This window comes from Trichoplax adhaerens, genomic scaffold (genome assembly GCF_000150275.1).
Source record: "Trichoplax adhaerens TRIADscaffold_6 genomic scaffold, whole genome shotgun sequence".
Classification (NCBI taxonomy): domain Eukaryota; kingdom Metazoa; phylum Placozoa; class Uniplacotomia; order Trichoplacea; family Trichoplacidae; genus Trichoplax; species Trichoplax adhaerens.
The window spans coordinates 4,188,009-4,207,374 of NW_002060948.1; the positions used below are offsets into that span (position 1 = coordinate 4,188,009).

The window sequence follows — 19,366 nt, forward strand, 5'->3', positions numbered from 1 at the left end:
ATTGGCCGTGCTACTGCTAGTGGCCATCTGACAGTTTTGGTAGCAATGGTTTGAAGTTAATCGAACGATCGGTCTATGTTTCTGTAAGTTAATTTACATATGGATTCGCTATTAATATGCCATCTATGAAGCATGGTTAAAGAATAGCCCGATGATGACAAACTTTTCCAAATGCAGTTTAGATGTATGTACTACGTGTACCGGAGTATTATCATTTGATCGCCGTCAGTTTTAGAATCGATTTGATATACAAATTTTAAATGTTCTTAGTGATGTACAGTTCCGTGGAAGCAATGAAACTATTTGTATTAAACTTTTTCTTACAATTATGGCGTTGCGGTTAAACAAGTGTACTGAAATTAAATTTTATTTGTAAAGAGTATATTTGCTTTTTATATTGTATTAAGGCCTGATTTGTACTTATTTACCGCGATCGTTATATTTACGAACTGCGAATGTTAATACTTTGCATATGGAGTTTATTGTGACGATATTTCTGTAAGTATTGTAGCCATTAAGATATGAACAACATTATTTGGAGCAGAAGTAAGTCTGCCAGCAAGGGCTACGAATGATGCCAGATTCTTTGTACAGTTACTTCTATTTATGTATTACAAATATGGTTTATTAACTGTTATTTACAGTACGTAAATAAACGCAGATTTTTTTCAAATTAATGTTTCATGTTACTGTGTTAACATCACAAAGAATAGGGTTCTGGTGCGATACATTGCTGCTGATGTTGTATAAAATATATAAGAAGTTTTGAGCTAATAGAGAAGTAATGCTATTTGTGATTTGTTTAAATGAGAGTATGCATTTGACAAGTAAAATACTGGTGCGTACGCATTGGTAATGTATTATTGCTGATTGCTATAAACCTGCGATAGCCTTGCAATTCATGACTCAATATCATAGGTAATATTACGCAGATTATATTGATTTCGTTGGTAACCATGCGTAGGAAAAGAATGATGACACAAAGTATACAATTTATCAGTTTCGAATAGTGATACATGTCTATAATTACGCCAGGTACTGAACATAATCATTCACATATATTGTATTCAATTTCGAGTACATCATGGTGATGAGTTACACCTTTTGCGTTATAGAACATCTAAAATAACAGTATAGTAGTGCGCGTTAAGAAAGAGTGACGATTTAGGAAAATTTTCGGATAAAGCCTGTTTAATATAAAATGCTGCAATACTTTATGCGATATTATTGACTGTGAATTGTCGTAATCTATTGTGAAGGCACTGGTCTCAACCATACTTGTACGTTAATTCTTCTTCTTCTATTCTCCGAATGCTATACTGCGAGATTGCACAATACCGTATGTAATTAATTTATTTATTTATCAACCAATTTGATTGAGCATTAGCTGAACACATTATAGTAGAACGCGTAAAGCTTGACATGTGTAATTTGAGGTTCATTTGCTAACATTTACGAGGATGTTTGTAGTTCGAGATCAATATACGTATGTATTACTTTGCTACAAGATGCGGTAAAATTACTGCACCGGTGCCTGCTGGTAAGTTAGTGCCTAAAGTCACTTCGTAGTCGCTACAAAATATCAATCAGATACTGTACTGTCGTGCTTACAGAACAGTCGTGGATTACTAGAAGAAGACCAAATTTGGACTATATAATCACTTCATCGGACAGACGGACTTTTCTTACCGAACGAGGCCTTCAATATCCAAAATGCTTACTTACAGTAGTATGGATCTTCCGTGCCTGTTTTCTAAATCACTGATACTAATTTAAATAACATCGACGATCTTATATAACTTTTTCCAACCAGAACTTAGCAACGGATAATAAGATTTAACGTAATACTATTTCTTAATTCAAAAAAATCAGCCCATTGAATTAAATCGACCGTCTGTATAGTATAAAGTACTAAAGTACTGCCATAACGAAGTGTTTGAAACGATATTTTGCTGAAATTAGTCCGAACTGATCTGTCCGTCCAAGGGTGATTAGGTTGACTACTTGAAGGCAAAGTCTATTTACTACGAATTCAGTACAATTGACACGTGTACACTAAGGGTCTCGACTCTCTAGTGTACAGTACTGTACTGTACAGTGGATCTGGGTCTATTCGGACTATCGTACTGCACAATGAGTGCACATGCAGTACAGTACAGTATAATGTACTGTATAGTACGGTACTGTACTGTACAGTATTCACTCATTGCTAAGTCGCAGTTTCACGTTTGTACAGTACTGTACCGGGTGATACTACTGTACTGTATGGTACTAGATAAATAGTAAAGCAGTACCGCTTAGACCTACTCACGGTTCAGTTCGGTTCCATTAAGAAATATACAGTACAGTAAGCTTCTCTGAAGCGTGGACTACGTTTTCATAAAAATAGCAATTACAGTATAAGCCCTTGATAGACCAGTGGCAGTACGCGCGGTGACGGTACCATAAAAATACCTGTCGAAGGTTTGGTTAAAATACAGTACAGTAATACAGTAGAAAAGATTGCGTTTGACTTATTTTTAGCCTAGGGCAATTACTGTACTCTATTTCACCATTATTTCGTTCATACAGTACAGTGTACTGTACACCACGTTATGTTATCATGTTGATGTTCTTATACAGCCAGTTATCGACTGTAAGTACGCACGCGTAGGCTCTTGCTTGCGAATGGTTGGCTGAATTTCTTACAGCCAATCGTTGTTAGATACGCTTGTCACTGATTAATCCCGTCATGCATTTCCTGCTCGCACTCATAAGAATCCTCCAAATTTATCCTTCATACAGTACAGTACTTCTGGAATAAGGAGGAACGGCGACAGCAGAGGTGAAGACCAATAACGCCGAACGCCAAACACCAAACGCCAAACGCCAAACGCCATCAAGGTGAAAGAACATCAATACAGAGCATCAGAAGGTTCAGGCCGACACGTGGCGAGGTCCGGGGAATCAGTTTTCTGGTTATAACAGAGTAAAAAATACAATTATAATGGCTAATACAGCAACAGAACAGAACATCGACGCTGGTAATGGGAACGATTCCAACGAAGGCAAAGAACTTGTCGGTATGTTACATTACAATACACTACAGTACAGTACTGTGCCACGCACGGATTATCATTATAATACAGCACACTAACATCGGAGTTTGCAGAAGAATTACTATACAGTAGGATTGTGGATCAAAACTGATTACAAACTGTGTACTAATATACAGAACTGTGTTAGGAGATACGCTTGTTAAGTTAACTTTATTCATTGATACTCTGCTGTCGAATTTTAAACTTCAAAATTCGGGGTTCTTTTTATGAGTAATCTAACGACCGCGATGAATGCAAGTGACTAAATAGTATGATACTAAACTGTCACTGTATCGGTGTAACGTAGGATGCAGTTATGTATTTACTGTCCAGTACTGTACACTAGGTACTGTACTGTACATTTGATTGATTTTACTATGTTCCTTGCCGATTTGAAAGTACTGTACAGTACCGCATGGATATATACGATTATATATTTTATTTTTAAAAAATTATGATCAAATTACGACGATTGTCATGTCTTAAAAACATGAACTGCGATCCTTTCTTGATTATTAACATATACATAATTATATTTATGCGTTAATACACATCCACGCTATTTATATTACGGTATACTGACTAATAGCTGTTTATTAGGATGACATGTTGTACGATGCTTTCCGGAGTTGTCCAAGGCTAAATCTTATCATCGATTATAATTATACGAGTACTGCATATATATTTATTTATATCAATCGCAGCATGCTAAGAAAAACGATAGTGTTCTTTCTTACTGGTATGCGCTAGTCCCGTATGGTCTGGACAGATACTCTACTATACTGTTCTGTACAAAATGCTTGACTAAGTCAATGAGTCCAGCAAGTTATTAAACTCATTTAAGCTACGCCAGCTACAGTACAATAATTGCTGTAACTGCGGAGTCGCTGAGGGACTATCAAGGGCATGGATCAACTTCAAAGACGGCCAAGTTGAAACTGTATTTTAGTGCTACGGTCATTGGCTCTAATCACCGACTTCTAAAGTTCCTGCTCTAATTTGTAGTTAATAAAGTAAAGATTACAATATTGTATAATAAATGATCTAATCTGTAGGTATTCAATTTATAATGCCATCTACTACTACCTACAATCACCGACACTATAGTTCTGTAATAAATTCATCGAGGTAATCTCGATGAATAAATCTCGCTTTATCTTCCGGTACAATATTCCATTTAGCAGGCTGTATTAGGTAGCATACCTAATTAGGTATAGGTCTCTGAAATTTTTGATACTGTTTATGTACATAGGCATGAACTACTAAATTACATGTAGTAGTTAGTCTATGACATAGTACAGCAATGCGCTACGCCTTTCGAATTTTTAACCATTGACATGAATACATCAGTAGAAGTACTGTACAGTATTCCACGGAGATGTACTAAACTTATTCCGTCGACTCCTGATGATTCGTTTATTGGTGCTTTTTGCTTAATACTTTAATACTTTTTCATATATTCTAGTATATTGTAGAAGACAAGATCAAGTGTACCGAATATATTTGTTTTTCATTTCCTCGAATAGTAAATGATAGAGTTGTGCTACATGATGATTATTCAGTATAAACTTATGAATCTAATCCTCATGGATTGTACTAGCGGCGGCGTGAATTACCTACCATACGTTCTTGGTACACGCGGACAGGAACGATTGACAATTTTGGTATTTGTCCAAATGTCCGAATGTCCCATTACTGCACACTGCACTGTTGTGCTGTTGCGCAGTAAAATACGGCCTGGAGTGATAAAGTGGCACATGTGTGTACAGTAACTGTACTATATTTGCTATCAGTGCACTACTGCATTATAAGCACGCGGTGACGGCGCAGGCCACTAGAGTAAACTGTTTGTACTCTACTGTATGCCGTATTGCATGCTGATTCGACCTTTTATACCGAAGATTGATAGGAAGGAACTGTCATTTATACAGTAGGACTAGGTACATGTAGCTCGATACTTCATTGTTACTACTCCATATTTACTGGCAGCAATGATCTAGTCAAAAATAATTAGTAAGAGCTTACAGAATAGAATTCTTTTTAGTCGCGGGATTGAAATTACGTAATATACTGTACCCACTTCAAATCATTTTCTTATAGAACAAGTGCATGTTATATTTTCAAATTTTCTTTATTATTGTGTGGTCGTGGACTGCTAGTCGATTGTACGATTACATTGCCAAATCAGCGGCTTCTGAGAGGAAATTCGAATTCCCTCTTAGAAGTTCCTGGCCTATTACAGTCAAGCTCAGGATTATAATTATCGCAGATTGAGAGATGGAGAAATGATGAGAGAATTAATCCCTTTCACAATCGCTACAATTTTAATTTTGAAAATAAACGCAATCTTGTTGAACGTATTATTCAGTACTTTAATACCGAATCTATCAGCTACTGCAATGTCTGAATTATCGAGAGATTAATAATATAATAAAAATTTTATCAAAAAGGTTTGAACGTGAACAATAAGTAATTGAAGTTTGATTACAATTGGGCGTGCATCATGAAGCGCTATGAAGTTTGAGAATCTATCTATGTATTGTAATTTATTAGTGTATATATATACAGTATATATATATGTACCAGGCTTTATACTTGTCCACACGGTATTATTCTTGATATACTACTACGCATTCTCTTTCAATTCCATTGCCTTTCTTGAAGTATCACAATGAGTAAAAAATTCATTAATTTATGTTTCGTTAGACTTACTTTATTTTAACGATAAATTATTTTACTGATTGAAGTATGTATTATTTTTTAAATTGACTATAGCGAACAAAGTAAGCGGCAAAGTTAAATGGTTTAACGTAAAGCGCGGATATGGATTCATACACAGGTAAAGTACTACGCTAATTCTTGTCATAAGTTAGATCTTATGCTTTAGAAGCATACGAGAGGTACGCTAAATATACAATATTTGACATAGATATAGTAGTCTAAGTTTGTAGTATTTGGCAATCATTTTACCCCTACCATTTTTTATACATTTAATTGGATTTACAAGTACAGTAATTTCTGTACGATACTACTGTTATAATGTTAAATTGTCAATTAATTAATACATCGTGAGGATTTTGTTACAGTGTTGTAGAAGCTCATTTGAAGTATCTTGAATGTATATATCTAATTTTTATTAATATTTTCTATTGTAGAGATGATACCGGTGAAGACGTATTTGTGCACCAGGTTAAAAGCCGATACACTTACGATTTTTAGTAACTATAATATTTATATTTACTTATTCTGGTAATTGTTATTTTTACTACATGTAAACTGTTGCTATCCTGGTATATTGTAGTACCCGCGCCAGAGCATAAGTATTAGTTATAGTTAATGCGATACTTGATTCAGTATAAGAATCGCTGCATGTTAGAGATTGTTAGTGCATACTACTTTCTTCATACGGAGTTACGTTTTTGTTCATTTTGGATAATCCCTAGTGTTTGCACACTATTGAACGTATTTTAGTTAGGGGCGTGCGTGCCTTAGATTGATGGCGAATTTGTTAAAGTTACATAGTCATCTGGGATAAGGTTTTTTTAAGTAGTAGCATATTTGGCAAACTTAGGGTACGGACGTAAACAATGATGCGCATGGCTTTGGCTTCGAAGTTAATTAGTATGCTTATTAATTATATTAGACTGCAATACAAGCTAATAATCCCAAAAAATATTTAAGGAGCGTTGGCGATGAAGAAGTTGTTGAATTCGATGTACTTTCTGGGCCGAAGGTATTGGTCGTTTTGTCGATCTACGTTTAGTTATACAGATAGCTATTATATTACTTTTTACTGGTAAAAGATAAGCACTTAGGCAGGTATTTTATGATCAACGTGTCTATGTTGTTTTAGGGTCTTGAAGCTGCGAATGTAACCGGTCCAAATGGTACTGCAGTTAAGGGCTCGAAGTATGCTCGCTTCCGACGCCGTAGATTTCGTGGAGGTTACGGGCGTCGCTATACCGATGAAGAGTACGAAAATGCTGATGATGGTGGTGATATCGGACGTCCCCGCAGACGATTTCGTAGAGGTTATGGTAGAGGAGGAGAAAGATCGCGACGAGATTATGACCAGCAGTATGAAAATGATGTTAGCGCTCAAGAAAACATTGATACGATGGATGCTGCGCCTGAGCCTTATTATAGAAGGTCATTATTATGTTTACAAAAATTTATTTATGGTACTCAAATGTAACCACTAAGGTGTTAAGATTACTGAAAGATTTTTTCTTCACTTCAGAGGCCAAAGGGGTGGTTATGGACCCAGAGGAGGCCGTGGTAGAGGCCGTGGTAGGGGCCGAGGTCGATTCCGTGGACGTGGACGTGGTCGAGGTGGTTTTAGACCTAGACCAGTTGGCGAAGAAATCAATAATCAAAATGGTAGTGGTGGCCGAGGTAGAGGAAGGTATAGAGGTAATCCAAGACCTTCAGACGATAGGCGACGACGAAACAGAAATGATGGCCTAGGTGATGCCGAAGAAAATTAAGACTTGCATGCCAATTAATACAGCTACTGCCATGACATTTCTAGTGCCTTTTCCGTCACTCATTTACATACTGGCAGTAAGATCAGGATTTGCCTAATGTTGAAGCTAGCACCACAGCGCAAAGATAAGATTAATTTGTTTCTGCCGGTCAATCCGTAATCGACTCGGTAATAATACTGTTTTGGCATCTGTTAAGATAACTTCATAAATCATATGTACTGTAGCGTGTGACCAGTGACACCTTGTATTGCATGAAAGTGTAGGATTAAATCAAACAATGCGTTGTGATATCATCTGCTTCAGCGTAATAAAGCTGCCATTTCTTATGTATCTCATATAGTTGTTATAGTTCATGTGTCTAGTGTTATGATCAATATTGATAGCGGATAATAGAACAGTGGTAGATCATTAGCCTTATGGTAATCTACTTATTTGAAATACGCATATTAAATGAGTAAGGCTATAAGCGGACTGTACTGGTTTCACAGGATACAGATATAGCCATTATGACGTTAAAATACCAGTAGTTAATATTGATTATATTATTAATTAGTTAACGACTTTATAGCTTTCATGATTGGATGATTTAACCTACCATCGCGGTAGCTACAGTGATTGCAGAACATTAAATGTTAAGGCAATCATACTGTATAGCGGGGTTTTTATATGCACACTTAATTAATAGTTCGTGACAGACCAGTTCAACATCGTATATATTAAATGTCGTTGCCAGAATCTTGGAAGTGATCAGATTCTAAGCTAGTTTAAGAGATGATTTCGTTTACTATTTGCGTAGCACTACCGTTTACTGTACGTACACTTGCATGTATACAGCACAGTACAATATACACTAACATTGAGCTGGTGCAAGTGTCATAGATCATTGCAAAGATAAAAAAAAATTGAGTACAGGACAGTCTCATAGAGTTGAAGTCTTATCTCAGTCCCCTGTTGCTTATCCGGAATATACTCTGTTGTTAAACTGTATAATGAAATAGTCAATGAGTGCTGTGTAAACTTTGAACTCGAGCTACGGAACAGCAACTTTGCTTGAACAAGGGAGAACGATCTTAATCGTTGCACTATAAAAAGTCTGCCGATTTCTTCATCTCAGGGGCTACTAAATGAAAAAGAAAGAACTTACAGTACAGTAATTAATGATACAAAACAAGAAATAAATGAGCTTAAGCAGTTTCTGAAAAATTAACAGCGTGGTCGATGCTCTGTGCTTCACTGTAGTTTGAGCTGATTGTGACCGTAACAGCACAAGTGCACGTAGAGGTAAAAATGCCTTTTCCTTTATCTCTAACTTTAGGATCCAAAGTCGTCGAATTTTGTATGTGCCCTGCTGTTTGCAGTATACCGCCACAACTACATCTGTTTACGGTTATTACTATGATGCAAGGTAGACCATTGTAATGAGACCGTAACAACAATAGGATGGCTAAATGATAGAGCTAATAGAAGTACAGTATTGTTACTCATAGTGTTACAATAGATTATCTTTTACTTAGTTTTAGTACAGATTACAGTACTGTACTATTAATAGTAACCATGGACGACTTTAGTAACAGTAGTGCATTGTACAGTACTGTACAGACAGTACAGTACCGTACTGTATACTTGTACTGTAATGCTGTACTGTACAGTACTTTCTATTGGTTAACAACTTAACATACTGTACTATACTGTACAGTGTACACTGTACAGTACTGTACTGTACAGTACAGTATAGTACACTACAGTACAGTATTTACAGTTACAGTGCACAGTACAGTACGGTAGTTGCTACACACTGTACAGGTACTGTACTGAAACTGTATTTAAATTAAATTTTCCTTTCATACTGTAATGTAAAGCATATAAGACTCATAACATTGTACTTCACTTCCTAAAAAGCTAATTTGCTACCTCTCCCTTAACGGTAAGTGCTTCGATGTGGTAGGCTTCTTATTGTGCTGCACTGCTACATCATAGTTATACAAAGTAGACACATTATTTATATCTTATCTAGTCAATCGATGAGCTATTAAATTTCAACTGTAAAACACTTTCATAATAGGGAATTTTGATCGTTTCAATTTATCGTAAGTGGTCCAATACTAAGCGTTGAAGCAAACATTAAGAAGATGTGCGATTCTGAATTATCAGCTAAATTAGCTAGGCGGCAAGAAATTAATGAAGGTGTTCGCGAACCCGAAGCTTTGTCGGAGGCAAACGTTTTCAATCCATATACTGAATTTAAAGAGTTTTCTCGCAAGCAAATCAAGGAATTTGAAGGAATGTTTGCACAGTAAGTATTTGTAAGCGTACTGTACATACAAGTATACAGCAACATCTGTGAGTTTGCTCTGTTATTGTAATCTTTGTCAGCTTTGTACACACTGGACTGCACATGTTCGCGAATGAATAATACGCTTTAAAAGCAGGCTACAATACGCAATGAAAAAGACAATTAGATAATTATGTGCGTGGCAGCATAGAGTAAACTGTACCAAGACATAAAACTTGCAACAATTTTTTTTTTAAACATTTATCCGGTGTTAATGCACTGTTCAGTACACTTCTGTTACTGTACGTGTACTCTGCAGTACAGCATAAGTGTGCTGTACTGCACAGTGAATGCACGGTGCACGCGGATACTTACAGTACTGTAGTCATGGAACGGCGGCGTATTTTTTGTTAGCTTTAGAATAGACTTCGATCACCTGTTGCGGGCAGTTTCGACTTGATCAGCTATATATTTTTATTTATTATCAATTAATTAACTAAATGATTACTGTAGAAGTGAAAAAATAATTTTAGTTAAGTTAGTATTTTATGATACGACTTCAACTATATTAAATAATGATTGGTCTAGAGAGAATTTAGTCCTTGCTGCAGTACAGTAATGAACTGATGATATCAACATAAATTTCAATCAAACTGTAATTTGTAGTAGTTTATTCTTGGATATTATAGTAATAATTAGATGCATAGACAGTAAATGACTACCTGGGTAGTTATTAGGTAGTGAATCCCTGAATTGCTTAAGTTAAGAATTTAAATTTTACTTTAGCCGTATAATTCTGTAGCTTTATACAGTATGTGCCGTAGTCCAATAGGTAGGTATTCGATGAATTAAAAGTAGCAGTGTGACCACACTACAGTGTACAGTACAGTACTGACCAAGGATGGACATTGGGCAATACCACGGTAGATTGAAAATTGTTAATGTATACCTTGAGTTTGTCTATTCTCGAAGCTTTTGCTATGAATTAAGAGATAGTAAACCAATCCCTGGTACTGACAGTAGTCACCAGTGGCGGATGTAAATCTCCGTGACGCCGATGCTCAATACAGTACTTGGAATACGCGCAGAATGATTAATTAATATATCGTATTTTATGTTATATACAGTACTGTATACTGTATAATCAATGTTGATGCATATAAAATAGTTTATACACGTCGTAAATTAAATTGATAGCTCTATGGCAATCACTGCTTTGAAATTGTTACTATTCTAATTGATAGCATTATTATCAATGAGTTCAGTTGTCGGATCAAGTCTAACATCAATACTCAGGTCCAAGTCAAGATACTCGTTGAGCGCTGCCGTCTTGCATGCAGTGCACACTGATAAGGAAAGCAGACACTGTATAGACGAGCAACTGGTTGTTGATTATCTTAGCTCGTATTAAAGTTTTTTCGAGATTAGAAAACAATTACCTTTGGCTAATTACTGATTGCTATAAGAATATTTAAACCCAACATTGTTGATCAATAGTATAAATCTAATAGTGAAGCAGTAATCTTTTGAAGTGGGATTATTGAGCTAAATTTTCAGACTTGAATGGTTGAAATACTATTTGACTGTTTATTAACGTAATCCCTCCAATTATCAGCCTACTGCATGCGCAATTTTTTGATTTTTTACGTTATAGTTGATCGAATTATCGCGTTATTTCTGCGGTGCGGTATATACCTGTCACATTTATTAACGTATATTGTATGGGATGTTTACATTTTGATCAACAGTAAGTATAATTTATGTACAATATTAATCGCAAGTACCTGCATGTAAGTGAAAGATTATAATAAGAGTATTTGGCGTGCGTACGCTAATTGCAGCCAAAGAAGAATGTTTTACCGCAATTGAAGACAAAAGTCTTAGGCCTAGATGGCTCTGTTGTTACTTCTTGTCAGTGCGTTATATCATGAACGTAATTAAGCTTAAATTATCTTGTTCGTTATCATTATGTTCAAAAATTGATAATAGACACGACATTGATAAGAATGGTTTCATTGACATGCAAGAGCTAAAGCTAATGATGGAAAAGCTTGGAAATCCACAAACCCATTCTTCGTTAAAAAATATACTGTTAACTGTGGATGAAGATAAAGACAATATGATCAACTTTCGAGAGGTACACTTGGCAGCTCTGTTTGAAACTACAACAGTTAGTGGCTCTGGCTTTATTAAAATTTGTAGTCTAATTTTCCTTTTATTTTCAGTTTCTTCTGCTATTTCGCCATGTTGCTGCTGGAGATTTAACTACAGATTCGGACGCTATGACGGCTTTAGCCAATTTAGCCGAAATAGATGTAGGCACTGCTGGAGTAAAAAATGCAAAGAGCTTTTTCGAAGCAAAAATCGATAAATTAAGCATTGGCAAGAAAAGAGAGGAAGAAATTAAGGCTGAACAGGAAGAAAAAAAGAAATCTTCAATGGAAGCTGCTGAACGTCGTAAAAATTTTAATGAAAAGATGTCCGTGTTTAAGTAACTTTGTTACTTTCAGCATAGCTTAACGTACAAGGCACCTAGCCTAATTCTAATACGCATTAGTAGTAATGCAGCAGTTATCATTTTTTTATTTTACAGTTAATAAATTATTTAAAAATAGTCCTTTGATCGAAATAAATCATGAAATTGTCGCTATTCTAATTTTACTGATTTATTAATATAAATTTTTTCATGCGTGAGATAATCACCAAGTAATGTTTATTCGAAATGAGCGTTAATATTCTTTCAATTGCTAATTTCTTTGACTTTGATTTGTCTTTTAGCACGTGAAGTAGTCCTAGTCCTGCTATCATAGACAGATGCAAGTATGCGTAATATTTCAGATTGAAATAGTTACAGTACACCATCAATCACCACAGCAAAAATGCTACGAGGTGTTAGATGGTGCTTATGGTACTATACTATAGTATTCTGTAGTCTGTATTTTTGTCTGTTGACATATAAGCCTTAAAATTTCTCTTTGGCTTATATATTATATTCAATGATAGCCAGAAAGTTATGGTATGCCATTATACATTGGCTGTTAGTGCAATAGTATATTTTACCGATTTATCAATATTAATGATCATTCAATAGCTTGCCAACAGATTTCGATACTGATGATTTTCTTTAAATTATCTTGAAATAGTAATTTCAATTTTTTCTGTGTAATCGTAAATGTTACCGAATAATTCATTGATATGATGTTTAAGTAACATACGTATTTGCAGTGACTGATTAAAAGCGCTGCTTTTCCGATTTTGGTTATTGATCCTTGATTTATTCTTTAGCACACCCGAATCTATCCAATATTTCTATATAGTTGCCTTATAGACACCGTAAATACATTCCTAGTCCGTAAATTGCATCTTAAATTGATAACTATGTGATAGAGAAATTTGCATTAGGAAACGTATAATGATTTAAGAAACAGCTTCAAATTTTGGAAGAGCACACCGATTGTTAATATTGAATACCCAAAACCTAAATACTACCAGTAGTAGTAGCATGTTATTGACGTATTTCGGTTAATTAACCAGTTCAGGTACTTGCATTCTGATGCAGTATACTGCACTAGTAGTACTGTTAAACATGGCCTTAATATTTAACGTGCATTACATTAACTGACTCACGCACACCCAGCTGTGCATTGTCACTATGTATAAACTTAGTAAACTGCTCGGTGGAGATACTCGGTAGTCTTTATGTACAGTTCATGCGGTCGTTGGTTGACTCTTACCCCAAGTCCTAACTGCATACTATCGTCCAATTAAAATAAAAGAAATTAATAAGTAATTGAGTATTAACTTGGGAAATTTGATCCTGGCAATCAGCCGAATACCTTGTAGAAAAGGTTCCGTATACAGATTTTAGTTATCTGGTCGACTATGCTTACTGTGTTGCCGTTCTTCAAAAATTGAGGATACCCGTTCCAGGATCTGGCTGGGCATGATTCACTTCAGTTGAAGCACCATCTGCGCATGCGGTTTCGGGCGAAGAAAAAGTAAAATTCCTCAGCTTGTGTCAGTATGGTTACTATGGTATACCAGCAGAAGTAGAGGCATGCCTCAAACTTTAGTCCATTATCATAGTAGTGGTAAGAAACAATTTTTTTCAGTCTATAGCAACATATTGTACATTCTACAGTATACAGTATCTTGAATTATGCGCTCTGTAACTGTACTGCATAAGTTAAATCAAGGCCAGACTACAGTACAGTACTGTACGGAGTACGGTAATGTGTTGTCTTGTACGGCCGTAAAGTCCCATGGACTACTTACAGTACTACATTAGTAGTTGTACAGTGTACAGTACATCTACCATTGTGGTTGGTACTGTACACTGTACAGTACATATGACCAGTGAGTGAGACCACCTGCCTGACGAATCAACTTACAGGCCCGCTGCGGTCTGATTTTCGTACCATGATTACCAGTCCGATAATTCCAATTCCCTTATACAGTACTGTACTGTACAGTACAGTACTGTAGTGACTACAGTACTGTACAATAGTACTGTACTGTACTGTACTGTACTGTACGTCCAGTACAGTACTGTACATCCTCATCTCACTTATTACGCACGTGCAACAATCTTTCAGCACTGGGAGCGATTCTTCTGCGTAACCGGCCATTTTTTCCTTCGATTCACGTAAGTTGAAGAGTTGAGAGATAGTTTTAAATCAGTTTTGTTATGCTGTCTTAGCATGATAGCTTGGAATCATCTTTGAATAAGAAATTGTGCTAATGATTTCGACTACCTGTATATTGATTATTGATCATTTTGTAAAAGTACTTGTCACTTCTTCCGAGATTTGATTGATTTTGAAATCAAGTTAATTGGGGTACTCTAATCGGAGTTCACATGCTCCCAGTGGCTAGCAAATATTGTAGAACACCTCATCGTAACAGTCAATGCCATCAATGGAAATGTTGAATGTGGGATACGGATGGTTGCAGATTATACTATGATATTGCGATGGGTGATTGAATGACCAGAAATAGGAGCTATCATTTCTCTATCCAAAGAGGATGATCACTTTTTGTCTTTTACTACTTTCTTATAGTATTCTCTACGATGGAAAGTATGACTAGGGTATAGAGTTCTAGCTTGAACACTTGCTTGAATTTATATTAGGATAGCAAATTGGGAATAGTAGTAGTGTAAATATATCTCCCATTGCTAACTAATGCAATCACTGCCAATTTCATAAATCGATTACAAGTAATTCTATCTTTTCGTATACTCTAAACCATGCCTACGCGCCACTCTCGACAACAACTTACGGCATCTTTGGGGATTAGTGAAGGCCTTAAAAGGATGATCGTTGATATATTTTGAAAGGGTAATCATCTAAATTGGACATAGCATGAATATCAGTACAGTAATACTACTTGGTTAGATATTCTACACTAATTATAATTATTGATGCTAACAACGGTACAAGCTTACTCCATCCGCGAAATAATATATTTCTGCCCATCGTCCATTGATCACACAACTCTGTCTAGTACTAGACTTGTACGCCGTCCCTGCTGTATTGTACTGTACTGGCTAATGCATAGTAAGATCTCTTTGAAAAACCCAAAGCATAATTGTGAATACGGGGTTGCAGTATGCTAAGTCTATAGTGATATGAGTACTTTTAGAATAATTTACTGTTAACTTAATTCACAGCAAGAAGTTGTCAAATTGTTTTCTCCATTTAAAGCACTACTGAACTTATTCTATCGTTATTATCATCAATGTGGCGCAATTTTCAGTAACCGCACTGTGCGATATTGCCCTTTGATCGTATTGAAAGCGTTATAGTTCATAATTATATTATAATACTCAGATGGAAGGATTCAATTTTTTATCCGCATCAGGTGAAGACACAAGTCCCCCACCTTTAATACCATCATTATAATTTTAGGGTCTGATGTTTTCAATCTGGAAGTTATCATTATTGCTAGTAATGTGCGTTTTGGTTTGGTGGTGTAAAATATGACAGTGATTCAATAGTTGAAAATGTCAATTCTTTGCCTGGGCGCACTCTAACTTTTCTTCATCGATAGGGGATAGTAACTGAACGGTAGAGAAATTACTCTATTAAACTTTAAATTAAGATAGATATTACCACAGAACGGATACTGAGATTTTAGCTTAATTTGTTACAGTTATTAAAATAATAATGATAGTTTTAAATTCCGATTTCGTTCTAATATTATACAACAATTATGGTATATGACTGTGCCAGTATTTCCGAGCACGTATCTTGCGTTGCATCCTTAAAGGCGTTCGACTTGCAGCTTAACATTACGCGAATTTGACTTTGCAAATGATAAATAACATAAAGATTGCAAACTGCGAATAGGACTGAGATCATTAGATGCAAGAACCATGAAATAGGTGTTGATAGTTCAATTTTGAAAACGTTACTCAAATGAATGCTCCTTTGTTAGTAAAGCATAGCTCCAACTAAAGTTCGTCGGATGTGCAACTATTTATTATTGTAAGATTTGATCTTGATGAAGATTTAGATAAATCTGTAATAACAATTCGATAGTAGCTTGCTAGTATACGTTGGCAAAGTTATTTAAATTATTGCAGCCTATATGAGAGAGCAGAGCGATTTATAAAATATTTATAGTCTTTACATATCAAATTATAACAGGGAATTTTATTGGAGATTTTAGCACCTGTTCACTTATACCCGTATAGTAATACTGTACAAAGGTATACATCTTAATTACTGTCGAAACCTTAGCTTGTTAAATATCAAATGGCTACAACACTCTAGTGAGGCAAAGTTGAGTGTAGCTAATTACCAACTTTAGCGTAGCCGGTGAAAATCTCTTGGAATTGCTTTAATTAAGAATACCGTAGTAACATACAAAACGGCAATTATTTCACGGATTTTGAACAAACCTATAGTCGTTATATTAATTGATATTATATTTAAGTAAGTTTGTGGGTAATTTATTGATGAAAGTTTACCATTACTTGAGAACGTCCATTTAAATTTTTCTAAGTTTTGCGTATATTAAATTAATTATAGTAATAGATTAGAATGCTTGAAGACGATTTCGAAGGAGGTGATGCAGGTGCATCGTCGACATATCCTGCGCAATGTTCGTCACTTCGTAAGAATGGCTTCGTTGTGTTGAAAAGTCGCCCTTGCAAGATCGTTGAAATGTCGACGTCCAAAACTGGCAAACATGGCCATGCTAAAGTGCATCTTGTCGGTATTGACATCTTTAATCAGAAGAAATACGAGGATATCTGTCCTTCCACGCATAACATGAACGTCCCTAATGTGAAGAGAAGAGACTTCCAAGTAAGTGTCATGAAACGCGTACAGCAATGAAATAGTTATGAATATAGCTTTCTCTAAACATAGCTTTCTACTTGACAATTTAAACAGCTTATCGGGATTACCGAAGATTACTTAAGCTTGATGGACGACGGTGGAGAAATTCGGGATGATCTACGCATGCCTGAAGGGGATCTTGGAAAGGATATACAGACTCGTTATGATAATGATGAACCATCTCTGGTTACTATTTTATCTGCTATGGGAGAAGAGGCAGCAATTGCTGTCAAAAATATGGCTAAATAGATATCTAAATGTGTACTACCGTAAGCGTATGAAGTATACAGGTAGATTCTGTAACTTGCTACAAATGTAATTTACAGTAGGGTACTAATCTTCTTATCATTCGATATACTTTAAATTTTGTTGGTTTAACGTGATTAGCATCATCTGTTTACCTTTAGCATAATTGTAATCGTTGGCACCATCGTCTTTGTAGCAATATGTTAATAATGGAGGAGTATGCTATCGCTGCAAATACTGCAGTTATCTATTACCCAAATTTCTGAATTAACAACAGTTGAGCAGCTATCGGCTACTTAGACCGCTGTAATTTGTCTAAGATTGCAAGAGAGTTGTAATAAAAATGTCTATTAGAACTTGCGTGAAGTATTTACTTGAAAATTGAATAGGTGATTTAAGTTATCTCACCGCATGCATTATAACTTATGCGGTTTGTTGCAGAAGTACATACTTTCGAAGGTGTAAGGCATGCTATTAGTATCGTCGATTGGATGATATGGAAAATTTGTACGTTTGTAGATAATGCTATAAATAAGCCTTTTCTAAAGATTTTAGGAGGGTTTATTACAAGCTAGCAGACAATATGCGTACATTGGAAGATCTTAGAGATTTTTGACCAGCTATTTATTAAGTAATGGCTCAGTCTGGTCGTGCATCTGCTTCTTCTTGTTAACTATTGGGAAAAAGTTTAGATTGCTATATAATCATAATGTCATCGTTAATTTTTATGCTGCATAGCGGAGATATAGAGTGTAAAGTCTATAGATTCCCTAGTATAGTCATTGTCGTAAAATATTAACGATTATCGTCCATTCAGGAATGTCAGCACATAGCTTTATATTGGTATTCAGAAAGTATAAAGTAAATTTCAGCGTATTAGAGCCTGACTCTTGTTTAATTAAAAAAACTACCGTAAATTTATCTTTTGTAAATGCCCAACTTCATGATAACAAAAGCTACTGTTTGTTTAATGTAACCAGGAAAAAACAGTTCCAAGGCAAGCTACTTCTGTAAATGCAGCGAATAAGATATTATCTATTAAAGCAATCGCATTACATACGAGCAATAGTGTTAAAGTTGATTTCAAGATATAACTATAATAGCTTACACATTTAAATATATATCTTAAGCTGAAACATGTTTACATTTTTGTGATGTGTGGGGATGAAAAACGGAAGCACATTTTTGTGAGAACTCCAGCACTATCAAACTGTTCGTAGAATTACTTCTGCAGTCACAAATGCGAACTAATTATTTTGATATTGAATCTTTCGGAGCGGTGAATGTAGACATCGAAATTTGGAAGTTGATACAGTAGTAATTCTAGGATCAGTTATTCGTGTACCGTTGTTAACGTGATTATATTATTTATTAAACTCTCATGCTTTGTTATCTACTTTATAATAGTAGCTAATTACACAGGCTATACAAAAATTCAGTTTACTGTATGCATGCTAGTGCAAAGCGATTTTTAGAATCAAACCTAATTCACTGTATAGACCCTTATATTTATGCTTATCGTATTCTTAAAACTTCCTTCAAAAATCGTGGTTAAAATAGAATTCAAGACTTCTTAAATAGAACGTTTATAATTATTAAAAATAGATAGATCAACGGTCGTAGATTAAAAATGAAATTTAGTCTGTCGTAGTACTCGTTTATGTGTACAGTATTCCTTTTTTAGCCTTTACAACAATGTTTCAATCAGGAATACTATATTATTAAAAAAATTTAATTCTCAATAAAATACCGTTTAACATTAGTGCACAATCTTCAAGTGCCCTGATATTTAAAATTATATTTTATTCCGCATTATGTTATTGCTATAAATCGTTTCAATTAGCTAAACCTAAAATAGTGTAATATTCCACTACAATTCGCTTTCGATTCAGTGAAAGTATTAGTTCTAGTAATGGCTGCCTGATGCTGTTCTACATG

The 19,366-nt window shown here is 35.3% G+C and overlaps 3 protein-coding genes across 3 annotated transcripts; all 3 read left to right on the forward strand.

Annotated features, from left to right (window-relative positions):
- Nucleotides 1-2,986: 2,986 nt before the first annotated feature.
- TRIADDRAFT_64023 (uncharacterized protein) lies at nucleotides 2,987-7,889 on the forward strand (the record flags this gene model as incomplete). The annotated part of the gene is made up of 7 exons (XM_002113391.1): nucleotides 2,987-3,062; nucleotides 5,853-5,916; nucleotides 6,233-6,266; nucleotides 6,721-6,810; nucleotides 6,931-7,226; nucleotides 7,318-7,482; nucleotides 7,609-7,889. 7 exons carry the CDS (start codon nucleotides 2,987-2,989, stop codon nucleotides 7,721-7,723), a joined length of 840 nt encoding a protein of 279 aa, XP_002113427.1. The 3' UTR covers nucleotides 7,724-7,889.
- A 1,804-nt stretch (nucleotides 7,890-9,693) lies between these two features.
- On the forward strand, nucleotides 9,694-12,331 carry TRIADDRAFT_26114 (uncharacterized protein; the record flags this gene model as incomplete). The annotated part of the gene is made up of 3 exons (XM_002113392.1): nucleotides 9,694-9,857; nucleotides 11,826-11,973; nucleotides 12,062-12,331. 3 exons carry the CDS (start codon nucleotides 9,694-9,696, stop codon nucleotides 12,329-12,331), a joined length of 582 nt encoding a protein of 193 aa, XP_002113428.1.
- A 4,551-nt stretch (nucleotides 12,332-16,882) lies between these two features.
- TRIADDRAFT_27257 (uncharacterized protein) lies at nucleotides 16,883-17,431 on the forward strand (the record flags this gene model as incomplete). Its single annotated transcript, XM_002113393.1, has 2 exons — nucleotides 16,883-17,149; nucleotides 17,237-17,431. 2 exons carry the CDS (start codon nucleotides 16,883-16,885, stop codon nucleotides 17,429-17,431), a joined length of 462 nt encoding a protein of 153 aa, XP_002113429.1.
- Nucleotides 17,432-19,366: the final 1,935 nt, after the last annotated feature.